Source organism: Xylocopa sonorina, chromosome 17 (genome assembly GCF_050948175.1).
Source record: "Xylocopa sonorina isolate GNS202 chromosome 17, iyXylSono1_principal, whole genome shotgun sequence".
Lineage (NCBI taxonomy): Eukaryota > Metazoa > Arthropoda > Insecta > Hymenoptera > Apidae > Xylocopa > Xylocopa sonorina.
The window spans coordinates 3,479,875-3,495,012 of record NC_135209.1 but is presented as its reverse complement, the minus strand read 5'-3'; the positions used below and the strand labels follow the sequence as shown (position 1 = coordinate 3,495,012).

Genomic DNA, 15,138 nt, shown 5'->3' with positions numbered 1-15,138 from the left:
TGGAATAATATTACGGGCAGTTTAACCTGGAAGAAAATTCGAATGCGCTGCAAGAACAACGAATGGCAGATCGTTTCCCGCCGTTGGGAAGAATGGAAAATCAATAATAGTTACCGGCCTTACCGACTTTGCGATGACGAAGACCCTACACGATCCCGCCTCTCTTTCGTCCTTAACCGTCTTTCTCGTTCACACGCGTAGAAGGCGTACGTTCACGTCGTCCATGTTTGCTCTGAACTACAGCGCCGCGCGTCCGCCATTGGCCAACCGTGGTTGCCGCCGTCACCGCCGCCGCTGCCATTATAGATTCCGTTGTGTGTGACCGAGTCTCATCCTCCAGAGCTTTCCAGCCGAAAATCCGTTTCCCATCGGCATCCGAGGCGTAATTATTGCGTGGAGAACCTGCAGAAGAAAGTGGAGACCGTCAGTATGAAAACATATAGCAGGAAAAAGGGCGATAGCCCGAGTAACGTAATCATTCATGTGAACGAGCTGTGCCGACTGTGCTTGGCAAAGGAGGAGGAGATGGTGCCGATTTACGACGACGAAACAATTCCGTTGTCGCTTCGAATAATGGCTTGCGTGAATCTCGAGGTGAGTTCGAATGCATGGTCGAGCGGATCGGCGTTTAACTTCGATCCGGGGTACGTTCGTTGCTTGCGATTTCGTATGTATATGCGTTGAATGCTTATCGAAAAATAGGAATCTAGTTTATCTCTGTGTGAGATTCTCTCTTTGTCTCTTTCTTTCCTTCTCCCGCCCCACTCTTCGATTTTACGTCGCATTTATGAGCGCCAACGGCACACTCGTACACAGGTATATCGAAGTAGGGACATTTGACCGTAACTTTCGTGCAACGCGCGGCATGCTGCGCAACGCTACCGGCTTTACCGAGTTATCGACTTTATGTTCACGATACGTCGACGCCACCTTCTCTTTCATTACAGGAATCTAGCCAAACCGTATCATTGCATTACAGACCATTTTACCCTACGAATTTATAGAAACCTGCAATATTAAGCCAATGCATTAATGTTGATACTTAATAGCCGTCGAATAAACTTTCCACCTCTTTCTTTGCATCCCATGCAACTGCACTCCATCTGAAACCAATATTTCCTTTTAGTACTTTTATAGTATATTTTCAGGATTTGTTTTTCATTGATTATTAAAGACTTACCCCGTATCCATTATTCTTGTTTGATGGTCCCAATATTGGATAATTACACTCCTTTTGCAATCGGGTCCTACATTGAAATCTGATGATCAAGCTTCCTTTTTTTAAATCATATAAAACCGTCCTCGTAAGAGCTTATTCGTGTGTCTGAAAAACAAGCAATACGTTTCATTATTTTGCATATCCTTATTTCATATGTACTGTTCTTTACTCTGTAGGTTTACGAAGAAGATGGTCTTCCAAATATGATCTGTCATCCTTGCAAATATCAATTAGAAAAGTCGTATCAGTTTAAGAAAAAGTGTGAAGCTGCTGATGCCAAGCTTCGCAAACACATAAAATTAATACAACAGTTGACTGGACAAAGCGAAGAGGGAGAGAATCAAGATAGTAATAGAGAGGAACTAAAGGATTCTTCCAATAGTGGAAAATCTAAGCAAGTTAAGCAGTTGCTAGCTGATCTAGTCTCAACTAAAGGTGACAGTGGTCAGGCAGATGGGGATCCAATTGAGGTGACGGAGGAAGAACTTGTTGGTGGTTACATTCTAGGTACTTTCCAGATTGTCTTTTATTATGGCTTTTTTTGTTTGAATAATTGGAACAAACCTAAACATGATAAATTTAAAGTGCAATAATTATGTATTTTATTACAACACAGGAATGAATTCAGAAAATTTAGAAATGGAGGAAACAGTGTCAGAAGATCCGGCAAATATCACACTGGGACCTGCTGAGGAACGTGCAGCTAAAGCACGTTGTACTATACGTACAACACGTATTAAACAAGAACAAGACTCAGATGATGAAGCGGAGGAAGTACAAAGAGCGATTGCAAATGTTGATCACAAAAATGTTTACATGATGGAAGTTACACAGCAACACTGGAAGTTGCACAACAATATGGGTCAAGGGGAATCTATAAAATTACAACCGATTGGTGACACTATGGGTAAATACTACATATATGTAATTTTTGTATAAATAAAATTTATATGGCTATTAAAATTTTATAATATATCACGTTTGTTACAGTTGAAACTACTGAGGAACTGAAGGTATTTCAATGTGATAAATGCCCAAAAGCATTTACCCGAAGAATAATGTTAAAAAGTCACCAATCTGTTCACTCTACGCAAAGAGGTTTCACGTGTCAAGCATGTGAAAAATGGTTTCCGACTAGGTCAGCTTTGGTGAGACACGAACGCACTCACACAGGTAATTAGGAACAAAAAATTAAGATACTAATTCTATATGTGAATCACCTGTCCCACTAATAATTCGAAATATTTCGAAAATTAAATTTCCATGTATTTTCTAGGTGAAAAACCATTCGGTTGTAACATCTGTCATCGCGCCTTCGCGCAAAAGGAAATTCTACTCCGTCATCTTATGACACATTCTGGTCAGAAACCATTCCATTGCCAACATTGTGATAAGAGCTTTACTCAACGAGAAGCGCTGAAAGTGCATATGAGAAGACATCAGAAATTAGACCCAAATGATATCCAGTTACATCATTGTCAACTTTGTCCAAAAGCTTTTTGTCACGCGTCAGGACTTAGCCGACATTTAGTTACACATACTGGTAGAACATATAAGTGTGTTGAATGTGAGAAATCTTTTACCGATAAAAGTTCATTGTTAAGGCACAGCCGTATTCACGCACCTAAAAAGATAATGACAAATTAAATTTATTCTAATAATTCTAAATCATATGATTTTTATAATGTCATTCGACATTAACGACACACAACACATTTCATTGCAGAAATTTTTTTTCATGTACGATGATATTTTTTTTAATCTCTTAGTATAATTTACATAATATACCATAACTAATGATAGTAAGAACTAATAATTCATTCAATGATTTCGAATATACCTTTATATTTCTATATTTATAAATATATTATATTAGTTATATATATATTATATGGTTATCTATATTTGATTATAGATTTAGTGTATCAAGGGGGTCTTCTATTGTGAGATGTATATTTTCAGGCCTATTTTTTATAAGGAAATTGTAACCTTCTTGACACTATTCTTTGTGTACATATTCGTTTGTATTTCAATAACATAGTTCCCAAATTTTTTGAAGAAAATGTTTTTAAATCGGAAGCAGTGTAATCCTTCGAACGCAAATGCTTGAAACAAATTTCTTTTTATGGATTTCACGATTCTGGTTATTCAATTCGTCTGAAATAAAAAACCAAAAGTATTTTGATTAGTTTGATTATAGCAGATTCCATAAATACATAGTGGGAAAACAAAATCGGAAATTTAAAAAGAAGTGGTCGAACTTTAATATTGAATTATTGAGTTTTGCACTCTTTTGTACAAAATTATTGAAAGTAAGGAAAGAAGTATTATTTCTCATAGGGATACGTACAATAAAATTGTACATAAAATATGGGGCCAATCGATTCAAGATTAAGATACGGAAAATATTTCAACAAATATGTTTATGCCTAATTCTTTTATTACATTTATGATTAACTTAGCAGCCTAAAATAGCGGACTTCGTTCAAGAAAACGCAGCTGCGCTGATTTTTTTTCCCTATGAATAATTTCTGCTTTCCTTGTAACTTATGCTGATTATTATCGTTTCTCCTATTTGACAATTGTGCAGTCGACATACTGGAAAAATACAGTTTTAAAACTGTATTGATTTCTTCTACATTTTCTTTTTTTGTATCATTTACCTCTCATGGATAAGATATCCTTTTCGTTTTTTTCTTGACCAATTTAAGTAATTCCAAGTATCACAGTAGAAGACCTACCTTAAAACTCTATTATCGGTAAAAAACTTGTCGCATAATTTTATTTTATGTAATGTGCAATACGTACATCTAATATAATATGTTTTTTCTCACTACACACTATTGTATGACGTTTCAGTAACAATATATTCTCTTGAAATTATAAATCTGTGTATTCTAGCAGAACATTTTTTATAAAAAAATTTGTTTCTTATATATATATTCTCATGACTGAATTTATATTGTATACAATTGTATGTACTTCTATGTATATAACATTGATTATAAGAATATAATCAGACATCTTATATGTCTTGTTACATTGTTTTAATTATTCCCAATTAAATTTGAAAGACAATTTCTCTCAGAGATAATTGAACATCTTGTATATTACAATAAGAAACATAAAATAGCACTAGTATACACTTGTACCCTCCGTTCATTCTAGGGGTCTGATATAAAGTATAACACAATGAAGAAATTCTCATTGATCTATTTTTTGCTGAGCTGGACTACGTACTGGCTTGTAATCAGATGAATATTCAAATTGCAAATTTTAATAAGTTGGTCATTATGTAAGCAAAATATTAAAAGAGATAGCTACAAATTTTAAGTAGCTCAGATTCTAGTAGAGTGCTGCAATAAAAGAGTCAAGAAGTTTTATTGTATTTTACTACATGCTCCGAATGAACAAAGAATGCATGTGTGAACTAATTAATGAGTATATACGAAATTTATTGCATAGCAATAAACAGAACTCTGTTACTGTACATATATAATTAATTACTGTATTATACATGTAGTATATCTCTAATATATAATATAACGTAATGTTTACTTTGAAACATATTAATGAGTGACCTGAAAAAAGGTGCTTTAAGAGGAACGAAATATACTTTAACAAAAGAAGTTATCATTCTTTTATTTTTACTTATATTTAAAAGTGTAGCAATATTATGAATTATGTTATTTATATGATATGCAATAAACAATTTATTTAGCACATAATATTACTACGTATAGTATTTTTATCGTGCGTAAATTCGTAATAGAATGTTCGCAATAAAAATTATTATTATAAAAATGTGAACGATTCGTTTCTAATTATTATAGTTTCTTTATCTCTTATGCAAAATTGTTAACCTACAATCATTAATCATTAATTACAGTAAACTATTATGTTTAACTAATCTTGAAATAGCGATATAATTTACTGCAAAAAGGATTAAACTCTGAAGTTATTCTATTATATGCATTGCGACTCGGTATTCATAGCATAATCGCGAAGAGAATGATTTTATCTGAAAAAATAAGTCGAAAATGTAAAAATTAAGCTTTTTCGTGCGAGAGTTTACTTTTGAGAAAATCGAATTTGAAAATTTATCGAGCGTATTTATACACATACTTGTCTGACTAGCAAATGAATATGACAATAAAGTTAAAATTATAGAGTAATATCTTTTCGTACAATTTTCAAATTTGATTTCCTTGAAAATAAGGTCTTAAATGGAAAACATTTTATTTTATATTTCCAATGAATTTTTTTATATAGAATTATCCTCTTTTGTCATTGTACTATAAATATTTAGATACTTTGCATGCATACGTATATGATTCTGAAATGTACGGAAGGGACATGAGTTTGTACAATAGTTTATTTTATTTTGTCATATTAAAATTTTTATCGGAATTTTTTCTGCTTTTTAGGCAGTGCATTGAAATATTAGTAGCTGATAAATACGTTAGTAAGGAATTACCTAAGGTATATTTTTATACAATTTTCGTATAGTACCACGTAATATATGCATACGTTGGTAAAAATAAATAACATATTTCATTTAAACCACTATATCTGCAATAAATTTCTGCTATATCTACACCACACGCTATTACAGCTTAATTTAACTCACTAGATACAGGAAAATCATATACAACTACTCGTATATTAGAAAATATGTAATGCTGTACAAGCTGTATGATGAAAAGCATGAAAATGTTATTGTAAAATGTTCATTTTTATCGAAAGAAAAGAAATAGTTACGAAAATGCATATAAAAATTATTTATTAGTTTTTCATTACAACTAGTCGCAATTTCTTGTGCGACAGAGCTCTACTAATTTAAAGATCTTTTACTAAATGTAGCGATGATGTATACACACTAAATTATAATGTATCATTTACGAGGAATTGCAAGGAATAAAATTAATAAAAATAGTTTAGAACATGAATCAATAATTTAATATTTTATTAAAAAATCCTTTTTATTATGACTTGCATATGATGATGTTGTGCATTTTTACATTGCCAATACCATTGCACGATAAATAAATTGTCACATCAATGTAACCGATAGAATTTGTCTAAATTTTATTTCCATTTTTGTTAATTTTTAAAATACGATTGTTACAGATTTTCGCGCTATAAATTGGAAAAATCGTATAATTTTCGAGCTCCGTCACACTATCTGTATTAGACCTTCGTAAAATAAGGTCTAAAGTTCGATTTTGCATTATTTGCTATACATTGCAAAATCGAGACGGTCTATTACAATTATCTATTCAAACAAAGCAAAGAGGGAAAATGTATATATATATATATGTATACAAATATATGAGAGTTAGTAGTATCGCGATTACCTAAATTCAAATACAATTAAAAATTTCGTATTACATTTTAATTAACAAGCGGATTTAAATAAATGCGATATTATTAACCCCTAGTCAATGTTGTATTCGTGTCACGAAGGTTTCAAATAATGTACAGAAAGTAAGTTCGTTTGTAATTAATCAATTTAATTGATTCGCTTTCCCACTTTGCTAAAAATTAATGTACATAGTCGTTACCAGTTTACATTTGCACTCGAATAATTAATAATTCTAACGAAGAAACGTACATGAAAGCACCATACACATATACCATTACTGACTGAAATTGCTGGGAAAGGTAAACGCAAACTACTAAAATGTTATATTAGCACTTTAAAAGCGAATCGGTAAAACTTTCATGTACGTGTTCATACGAAGTACCATACTTTGTATTTCGAAAGACTATTCTTGATCTGTGTAGTCGGAAGTCTGCTGCATTCTTGCCTCTCTGGTTGTATCTTAGTGAATCTCGTTCAAGTGTCACTCTTAATCGTCTGTCTTTTATTAGAGCAGGACAGCAAAGGTCCTTTCCACAGTAAGAACACAATGCAATGATTTTTATCGGCGATTACCGAAATTAGGTGTATCGTAAATCGAATGTCAGATCACGGTGCTAATCAAATGTTGTATACTGATTTTCTAATAATTTATTACGTAAAGGCTTCATCCTATATAAAAACTTATAGTCATATTTTTAAAAATTAATAAATATTCGTCCTTTAAGGATAAATTTCCAATTGTTCATGCAATGGCTCCCCTTTACTTGGCTGAAACTCTTCAGAGACATTCTTTCGAAATACAAAGGAAAATATCACTAAGCATCTGAGAAAATATTCTCATTTCACATTTTTATTTAGAGGCACGGCCCGATGTTGCCAATTTATACATTTTTTAAATGCGGAACCTTTGTTCATCCTAGATACTTTTTTCCTTTTTTTTTATCACCATTACGTCCAACACACGCACACATCACTTTGCAAGCCTTATTAATGAGTCGTGTCACTGGTAAACAAGCTACCTTATGGGACTGTTACGAATACACATGTATATATAGGCAACAGACTCACAACAGGCTTAATTAAGTTCACCTTTCCCTTTGTTGACAAATTTCATTACACCTATTAATCGATAAACCTCTTAATTCAGTTTTTCGAAGTAAAGGAAAAATGTCTGCCCTTTCACCTGCATGTTGAATCAACGAAATTTGTACTATTACTGCATAAGATCAAGTATCCTCATGATGTGGAAAAGTGGTCTAGAGTGTCATTCTTCCTGCTAGTACTAAATTGGCAAAAGGAATCGATGGACTTCGCGAAGTAACGCGGAGGTCAGAAAAATCTCGGATAACGTTTGCGAGATGTATGATCATTGAGAGTGATTTGACAAGACGTTCTGCAAGAAACGTCAAACTGCTTTAAAACCTACGTTCTCATCAATCGAGGATTAGGGTTTTTGGTTGTTCCCAAGTGAATTCTTCTCGACCGAAGTGTCCATATGTACTGGTTTGTTGGTAAATGGGGTTACGGAGATTTAATTCTCTGCAAAATGATGAAATATATATTATTATAAAAGTTTTAATTTTCAGTAAACTTAAACTTTCCGTTGAAATACGAATTGCACCTGTAACTTTCCAGAATGCATTAGAGTATTATACTCACTTAACGATTTTCCCAGGTCTTAAATCGAAATTTTTATTAACTATATCTAAAAGTTCATTTTGAGAAAATTTCGAGGTGCCATAATCGAAAACTGTGATTGAAAGTGGTTCCGCTACTCCAATTGCATAAGAAACCTAAAAATTAATTTTTATTTATTTTTTCATTAATATATGACCCGCTATGATGAACGCAGCATTAAACGATTGTCATGATTTTTTTTTTCCATTTACGCTACCGCGATGATCATCGATAGAAAACAGGCAAATAAAAATGTTACATCAAATTGCTGTGCAATTCAATACTATAATACTTCGAAAGAATTGTTTTATTAATAATATTTAGTGATGTCGGTACCTGTACAAGGCATCGTCTGCAGACACCACCTTTCACCAGAGATTTGGCAACCCATCTCGCTGCATAAGCAGCAGATCTATCGACTTTTGTGAAATCTTTACCAGAAAATGCACCACCACCATGAGCCCCCCAACCACCGTACGTATCAACTATTATTTTACGACCAGTGAGACCAGCATCACTCTACAAATAAATATAAAGACAAATGTGTAAAGTTAATCGGAAGCTTTAATACAGCTATCTGCCACATAATTCTATTTTCTATACGCATATAATATCGCTCATAATTATTCAAATGGCTAATTTTACTATAAATGTGTAAATTTTTTATAGTATTATTAGCAAAGATTATATATTCTATTGGAATAAATTTCAGTTTTTTTTACTATTAATTCTTGCTGTATATTAAATTGGTTGGAAAAAAATGAGTATTTAAATGTTCATTAACTTAAATGAGTATAAAAAAGGTAGATTTATATTTTACCTGTGGTCCACCAATAATAAACAATCCACAAGGATTGACATGGAAGATTGTTCTAGCATCTAGATACCTTGCCGGAATTACTTCTTCGATTACCTTTTCCATAACTGCTTTACGTAGTTTTTCCAAACTAATTTTTTCGCTATGTTGTAGTGATACCACCACTGTATGAACTCTTATAGGTACACAGGCACCATGATCCATTACATATTCGCAAGTAACCTATTTTATAAATTATAATTACATTAAAAATAATATGATAGAAAAATTTCTTTACAAATATATAGGAGATACTGCTTATAATAAGATTATTCTCAGTATTGGGTATTTTTACGTTTACATCATGGCACTCAAGAGTAGCAAATACATCAAGGACACATCATTGAATAATCTTATACTAACGTGAATTGCAACAGAGAGAAATCCTGGGCCTGCTTCATAGACGCGCGGATGTAGGGACAGGTTGAGAAATCGTATATATAGGAATGGGGACTGAAATGTGTACTTGCGGGAAATCGTGGATGCCGGTGTCCCTCTAGTGGCGAATGTTGGAAGATTGCCGCACAGTACACGTTTATGAAAATGAAATTTTACAATTGAGTAATAAACCTTGTACCTGTGTTTTTGAATCTGGTCTAGCCCACCATAGTTCACCACTTCGCCTTAATTCTGCGATTTTTTGGTTCAATTTGTGCGCCAACACAACAGTTAGCGGCATACATTCATAGGTTTCATCTGTTGCATATCCGAACATCAGACCCTAATAGAAAAATTTGAGTTATTCCGGAATAGGAGATAAATTTGATTACATGTTAATTAATTTACAATATTATGTAACTACATGGTAATAGAATATTAACACGTTAAACGTACAGATAGTTTTATTTTATTTCTATTTAAGCAGACAGAAAACACGTCTGTGTGTAAACAAAAAGTAGTGCTAGTTCCTGGGAACTGATGTAGCATTTAACGTGTTAAGCATTAATTAAAAAAACATAAAATACACATACAACATACAACTTAGAACTACGTGTTAATTTACATTTAACATGTAGAATAATTGCAATCTATAATTTGTTACGAAAATTTCTTAATATGTAATGTGCAATAAAAGTGGTGTCACACAGAGCAGAATTATCAACTAGTAATATTGGGGCAACTATACTTATTAACTTGTAAATTAGTAATTTTTGTTACATTATTATTTGCAGCATATGCTCTAGTCATAACATGGATTATTAATAATATAATATTTACAGAACTGAATAAAGTAATTGGATATCATCATAAGACTAGTACAATTCAATAATTAATCTCGTGATATGTGTTATAGAATGGAAGAAATGTGAAAATATTGTAGTATGATGGAAAAATAAATAACGAATATAAATAACTCTTGAAACTGCTAATTGGTACAAAATATTTGGCAATGTTGACACATAATCTGGTGTCGATATTAACATGTGTTTTTTAGCTGTTCCTTTATTTATGTCTTTCTCAAATGGGTGGAACAGATAGTAAAAGTACTCCATTTGTAAAGCAACAAGATAGATATGGTTTTCACGAACCACTTACTTGCATAAACATTTGTTTAAATATTAATCAATACCAGTTTAAAACTGGTTGTTTTTAATTACAGTTAACATGAGGATAAACTGTTTGAAAACAGTGGAAGAAATAAAAAGTAACAGGATAGAAGATAAAAATTTGAAGCACAATGAATTCTAAGGGTTCTAATACACACCTCTACTATATTTACATGAAGATAATTAATGAAAATTAGAGATTCAAGTAACACAGCCTATATACAGCATAGGAAGAAATAGCAGAAAAACTAAGCTACAGCATACTATTGCTAGAAAACTAACTATATGTCTACAACAGAAAAACATTTTAAGTACGATTTTTAGTAATTGGAAGTAGGAAGAATAATTAAATATGTACAAGTCGCCAAGAAGCTAGGAGAGAGTAATTGTGCTAGCATTACACAAGGCAGAAAGAAAAAAGGAAAGTCCAAACTAAACGATCGGAATGCTAATTGACCTGATCTCCTGCTCCGACTTCTTCGTCGCTACGGTTTTCATGAACTCCTGCTGCAATATTTGGTGATTGAGCATCAAGCGCCAGCAGAACACTGCAGAGCTTGTAGTCAAAACCTGTAGAAATTATATGAATAAGATAAAGATGTTTGCTACCATGAATAGCGACACTTTTATTATACTGGTTTCTCAGTGTTTTGTATCTCAGTTTGTTCAGCACTTTCCCAGATAATAAATATAAAATTATTTCCACTTAATTATATACGATGATATTATCCAAACTGCTCAATTAATATATTATGTAATACCAATATATAGAGTATATGAAATAATGTGTTACGTGGGTTGGTATATATTGATGTGGTAATTATAATCGTGACATTTTTTTTAATGATGAATTTTCCTGACTTAAGAAATCCTGTGGTATACTGTATAAAACATTCTGATATAAAATGAATTCTTATATTATAAAAAATACAAGAGTACAATGGTAATATGTATTAACATACAGATTCACACATTCACACATTCACACATAACACGAGGAAAATATATGTAATAAAAACTATACACAAAATTATATCATAAAAAAGAGAGGACAGGGTAAAGCAAAAAAATAAGAGTGAATGTTATTGAATTATATGGCTGCTCTGCGGCACGGGCTGAGAATGGGTTATGTACCTGATCACCTGCACCCACGTCCTTCTCTTCCCTGTCCACATGAACACCATCAGCGATATTTGGAGATTGTTGTTCGATCGCCACCAAAAGGTTCAACGTACGCCAATCGAATCCTGCCACGATCATGATATGCTTACGTTACATATTCATACGTGTTTTTTATTTTGCTTAATTTTTTTCCGAAAGATAATGAGCAGGATATTGGCTATCCTAGCGATCGAGTCATGGAATACTCTCCAACATTTGACTAACGTGTATGTAGCGTAAAGCACATCTTTTATCACAAGAGTATAGATATTTTTGCTAGACAAATTTAACATTAACTTTTGTAATATAATAAATGAGTGTAGCATTCATTTTAACGTTCACATTTAGTGCTGGAAGCTTTCGTGCCATGATTCGACCGTGTATTTGTAAACTCTGATTCTGGAGAACCAAATGAGGCGAATTTTATGAGAAACAAGATAAAAGTTGTCATCCGGCCACAGGGCATGCGTATATCATATAGAAGATGGAAATCACTTATGTTAGGCAAGGAAAATTGTTCAAATGTTTTTAGATGTAGAGATAAAATAAATTTAACAAAGTTTTAAGGGTGTCAAGGGTTTTAACAAACATACATCACTGAAAGGATGAAACACAGAAGACAGAAAGTTATCTTTTACCTTTCGACGAATCATCGTATCCAATGTGTTTCACTGTATCCCGAACAATTTTTTGATAGTCTACCACAGCCTTTGATGTAATTTCTCCACATAACAGAATCATTCCTGTTTTTGTCACTGTCTCTGAACAAATAAAAAGTACGATTCATATTAGATAAGCATATTATGATCTGTGCATACATAAACAATTAATACATGTTCAAAGATTACGGAAGACAATTATAAATACTAATAACGTAATAAAATAATTAATCTATTTAAAAAAAAGGAATGTAATGTTTTTATTGACTTTTAAAGCTAAAGCAATTATAAAACCTCCAGTTAGGTTTAATTCGCATCCACCTCGAAAGAAATATTTGGAAGAAATAAGCAACAGTTCATAATGTGTTAAGTAATAGATTTAACTGTAGACATTAAATCAAGTACTTGGTCCCTTCAGAGTTGTATGATTCAAAATTAACTCGAGGTCGAACTAACTTATAAATAGAGGTTATAGTGCTGTCTGATACAGTTATTTGAAAATATTAGTTCATTTTGAGAAAACTTACCACAAGCCACTTTAGCATCAGGATCTTGCTTTAAATGTGCATCTAAAATAGCATCACTTATCTGATCGCACATTTTATCTAAAGAAAGGAATAAAACAAGTTGAATAAAGATTGTAAGTAACAGGACGCATAACATAAAAATATAGCTATTTTTTTATTTATAAATAATTATCTATATTTGTTGAAAACTAAATGTGTATCTAAATACGCGAACTTTAAGTTAAATATAAGTTTGAAAAAATAATTGCATAATCATTTAATCGAATACAAGCTACATTACTGACTTCAATTTAATTCGTACACGTTTGTAAAATTTCGATCGAGATTCGTATTAAAGGTTCTAAAACGAACATGAATGATACGAGATGATTTTCTCAAAGAAAAATTCTGATTCCGCTAGGTTATATGAAACAGTAAACAGTTTCATCAACATTTAGCAGAATCCTATGAAACGAATTCACAAGACGGATTAACTGAATTATTTAACGAACGACTTAACAGGTTGGACGAAAAAAGCTAAGAATATAAATACATGAGAAACCAGGGATCATAAACTGAAATACATATTAACCCTTTCGATACGGGCGACGACGAGAAAGATCGGATCGAATTGTTTCATGGCGAAAGAATTAATCAGGACCTTATGGTGAGTTCGACGTTGATGTGTAAATAAACTGATATAACGAGAACGGGCGATAGATACGGTACACAGAAGGACAGCCGTGATTCAAATTCATTATTTGAAAAGGACATCACCCCGCTTACGTTACAATGAATCTCATCTAACGATACAGATTTCAATCACCGCAAATTTCATCCATTTCTACGAAAAGGACAGCAGTGTACCAGCGAGGAGATTAAGATTCTCCTGATTCAAATACGGCATAAATTGGATCAGTTTCGCCAATAATCAAGTTACAAGCATCATTGAAGTTGACATCGCACGGTTCTGGCCCGAGACCTGTTTATCTCCTCGTGTGCTCGGATTACAATGCTACCTCTCGTGGTCGTCTGTTACAGGACAGGCTAAACTTATGCGGCGAGGAGATTTCGTTATGGCGTCACGCATCGAAAGGGTTAAAGAGCACATGGCGACGCCGGAGGTGCTCGTGTCTCCTACTCTGGTGGCAATCCGCGGAGGACGTGCTCCTGACCTCGCGTCCGATCGCATCGCGGTGTCTGCTACTTCCTACATATCGAAAAGGGAATCTGAGAGCGGAATCGAGTGGCAACGTAACACCATCCCCGCATTTCGAAGCTTTTAAGGAAAGTAAGAAAGCGCGAAGGAAGGGTAGGAATCGCGGCGTGCGCACGCGGTATATATGTGTGCGTGCGGTCCGTTCGTCGAGTTTCATGGCGGCACACGCGACTAACTCGAGCTGGGGACTCGTTGCTCGAGTTCGCGCGAGAGATCAGTCAGAATGCGTGGCAGTGATGAGGCGGACACGCGCTTTTAAAACCATGTACCTGGGTGTCCTTCGCCGACGGACTCCGATGTAAAGAGAAAACTGGTGCCCTGTTGCAGCTCGGGCGGCGTGTGCCCGTTAGCGAATCCGTTCATGTGGTGAGCGGTCTTCGGCATTTTCCTCCTTTTCGTGGTCGTCGCTACGGGCTTTGCTCCCTTTCGTCTACGCTCGGATACCTTGGCCACGTGTTGCGAGCCCGTTCACGCGCTCACCCCGTCTGACGTTGCTAATAATTAACAAAAGTGAGGATGTTCAGCCCGATCTCTACACCCTAGTCTGGTTTTCCACGAGCGAACCCTACCACCAGCACAGCACACAACTTAATAGTCAGACGAGCGCGGAGCAAATGCACTACGGTACAATGTAGAAAGTAAAAGAGACTCCCCGCTCCCTAGCGGCCGTTATTTATAACCTCGGTACCTTCGTCGCCTCGTTCGGCTGCTCTCGAGTCACGTGGTGCACGATCACCCGGGAGATGACGTTTGGCGCGGAATTCGATTAGATTCCTCTGGATAACACTTGCGTGTTACCCTCACGCCTCGATGTCGTGTCGATCACGTGCTCGATGCGTCTAGGAAACAAATCGTTCACATTTCATTTCATCTCGAAATCGTAAGACAGTATGTTTTAAGACTCGAATCACTTTCGAAAATTATATTGG

The 15,138-nt window shown here is 34.1% G+C and overlaps 2 protein-coding genes across 4 annotated transcripts; one reads left to right on the top strand and one right to left on the bottom strand.

Moving 5' to 3' along the window:
• The first annotated feature begins 244 nt into the window (after positions 1-244).
• On the top strand, positions 245-3,099 carry LOC143431337 (uncharacterized). The gene is made up of 5 exons (XM_076907999.1): positions 245-594; positions 1,396-1,726; positions 1,836-2,126; positions 2,210-2,392; positions 2,496-3,099. Exons 1-5 carry the CDS (start codon positions 430-432, stop codon positions 2,864-2,866), a joined length of 1,341 nt encoding a protein of 446 aa, XP_076764114.1. The 5' UTR covers positions 245-429; the 3' UTR covers positions 2,867-3,099.
• Positions 3,100-6,711: 3,612 nt separating this feature from the next.
• Positions 6,712-15,048, bottom strand: Sam-s (S-adenosylmethionine Synthetase). Of its 3 annotated transcripts, XM_076908080.1 has the most exons (10): positions 14,898-15,048; positions 14,479-14,703; positions 13,012-13,089; positions 12,464-12,586; positions 11,122-11,234; positions 9,695-9,838; positions 9,082-9,300; positions 8,598-8,780; positions 8,244-8,377; positions 6,712-8,123 (listed from the first exon to the last, which is right to left on the bottom strand). In XM_076908080.1, the coding sequence occupies exons 2-10, from the start codon at positions 14,591-14,593 to the stop codon at positions 8,018-8,020; spliced, it is 1,215 nt and encodes a 404-aa protein (XP_076764195.1). In that variant the 5' UTR covers positions 14,594-14,703; positions 14,898-15,048; the 3' UTR covers positions 6,712-8,017. The 3 variants fall into 3 exon arrangements, with proteins under 3 accessions (XP_076764195.1, XP_076764196.1, XP_076764197.1); XM_076908081.1 differs by lacking the exons at positions 11,122-11,234; positions 14,898-15,048 and adding an exon at positions 11,799-11,911 and having other exon boundaries at positions 14,479-14,888; XM_076908082.1 differs by lacking the exons at positions 14,479-14,703; positions 14,898-15,048 and adding an exon at positions 13,284-13,324.
• Between the last annotated feature and the right edge of the window lie 90 nt (positions 15,049-15,138).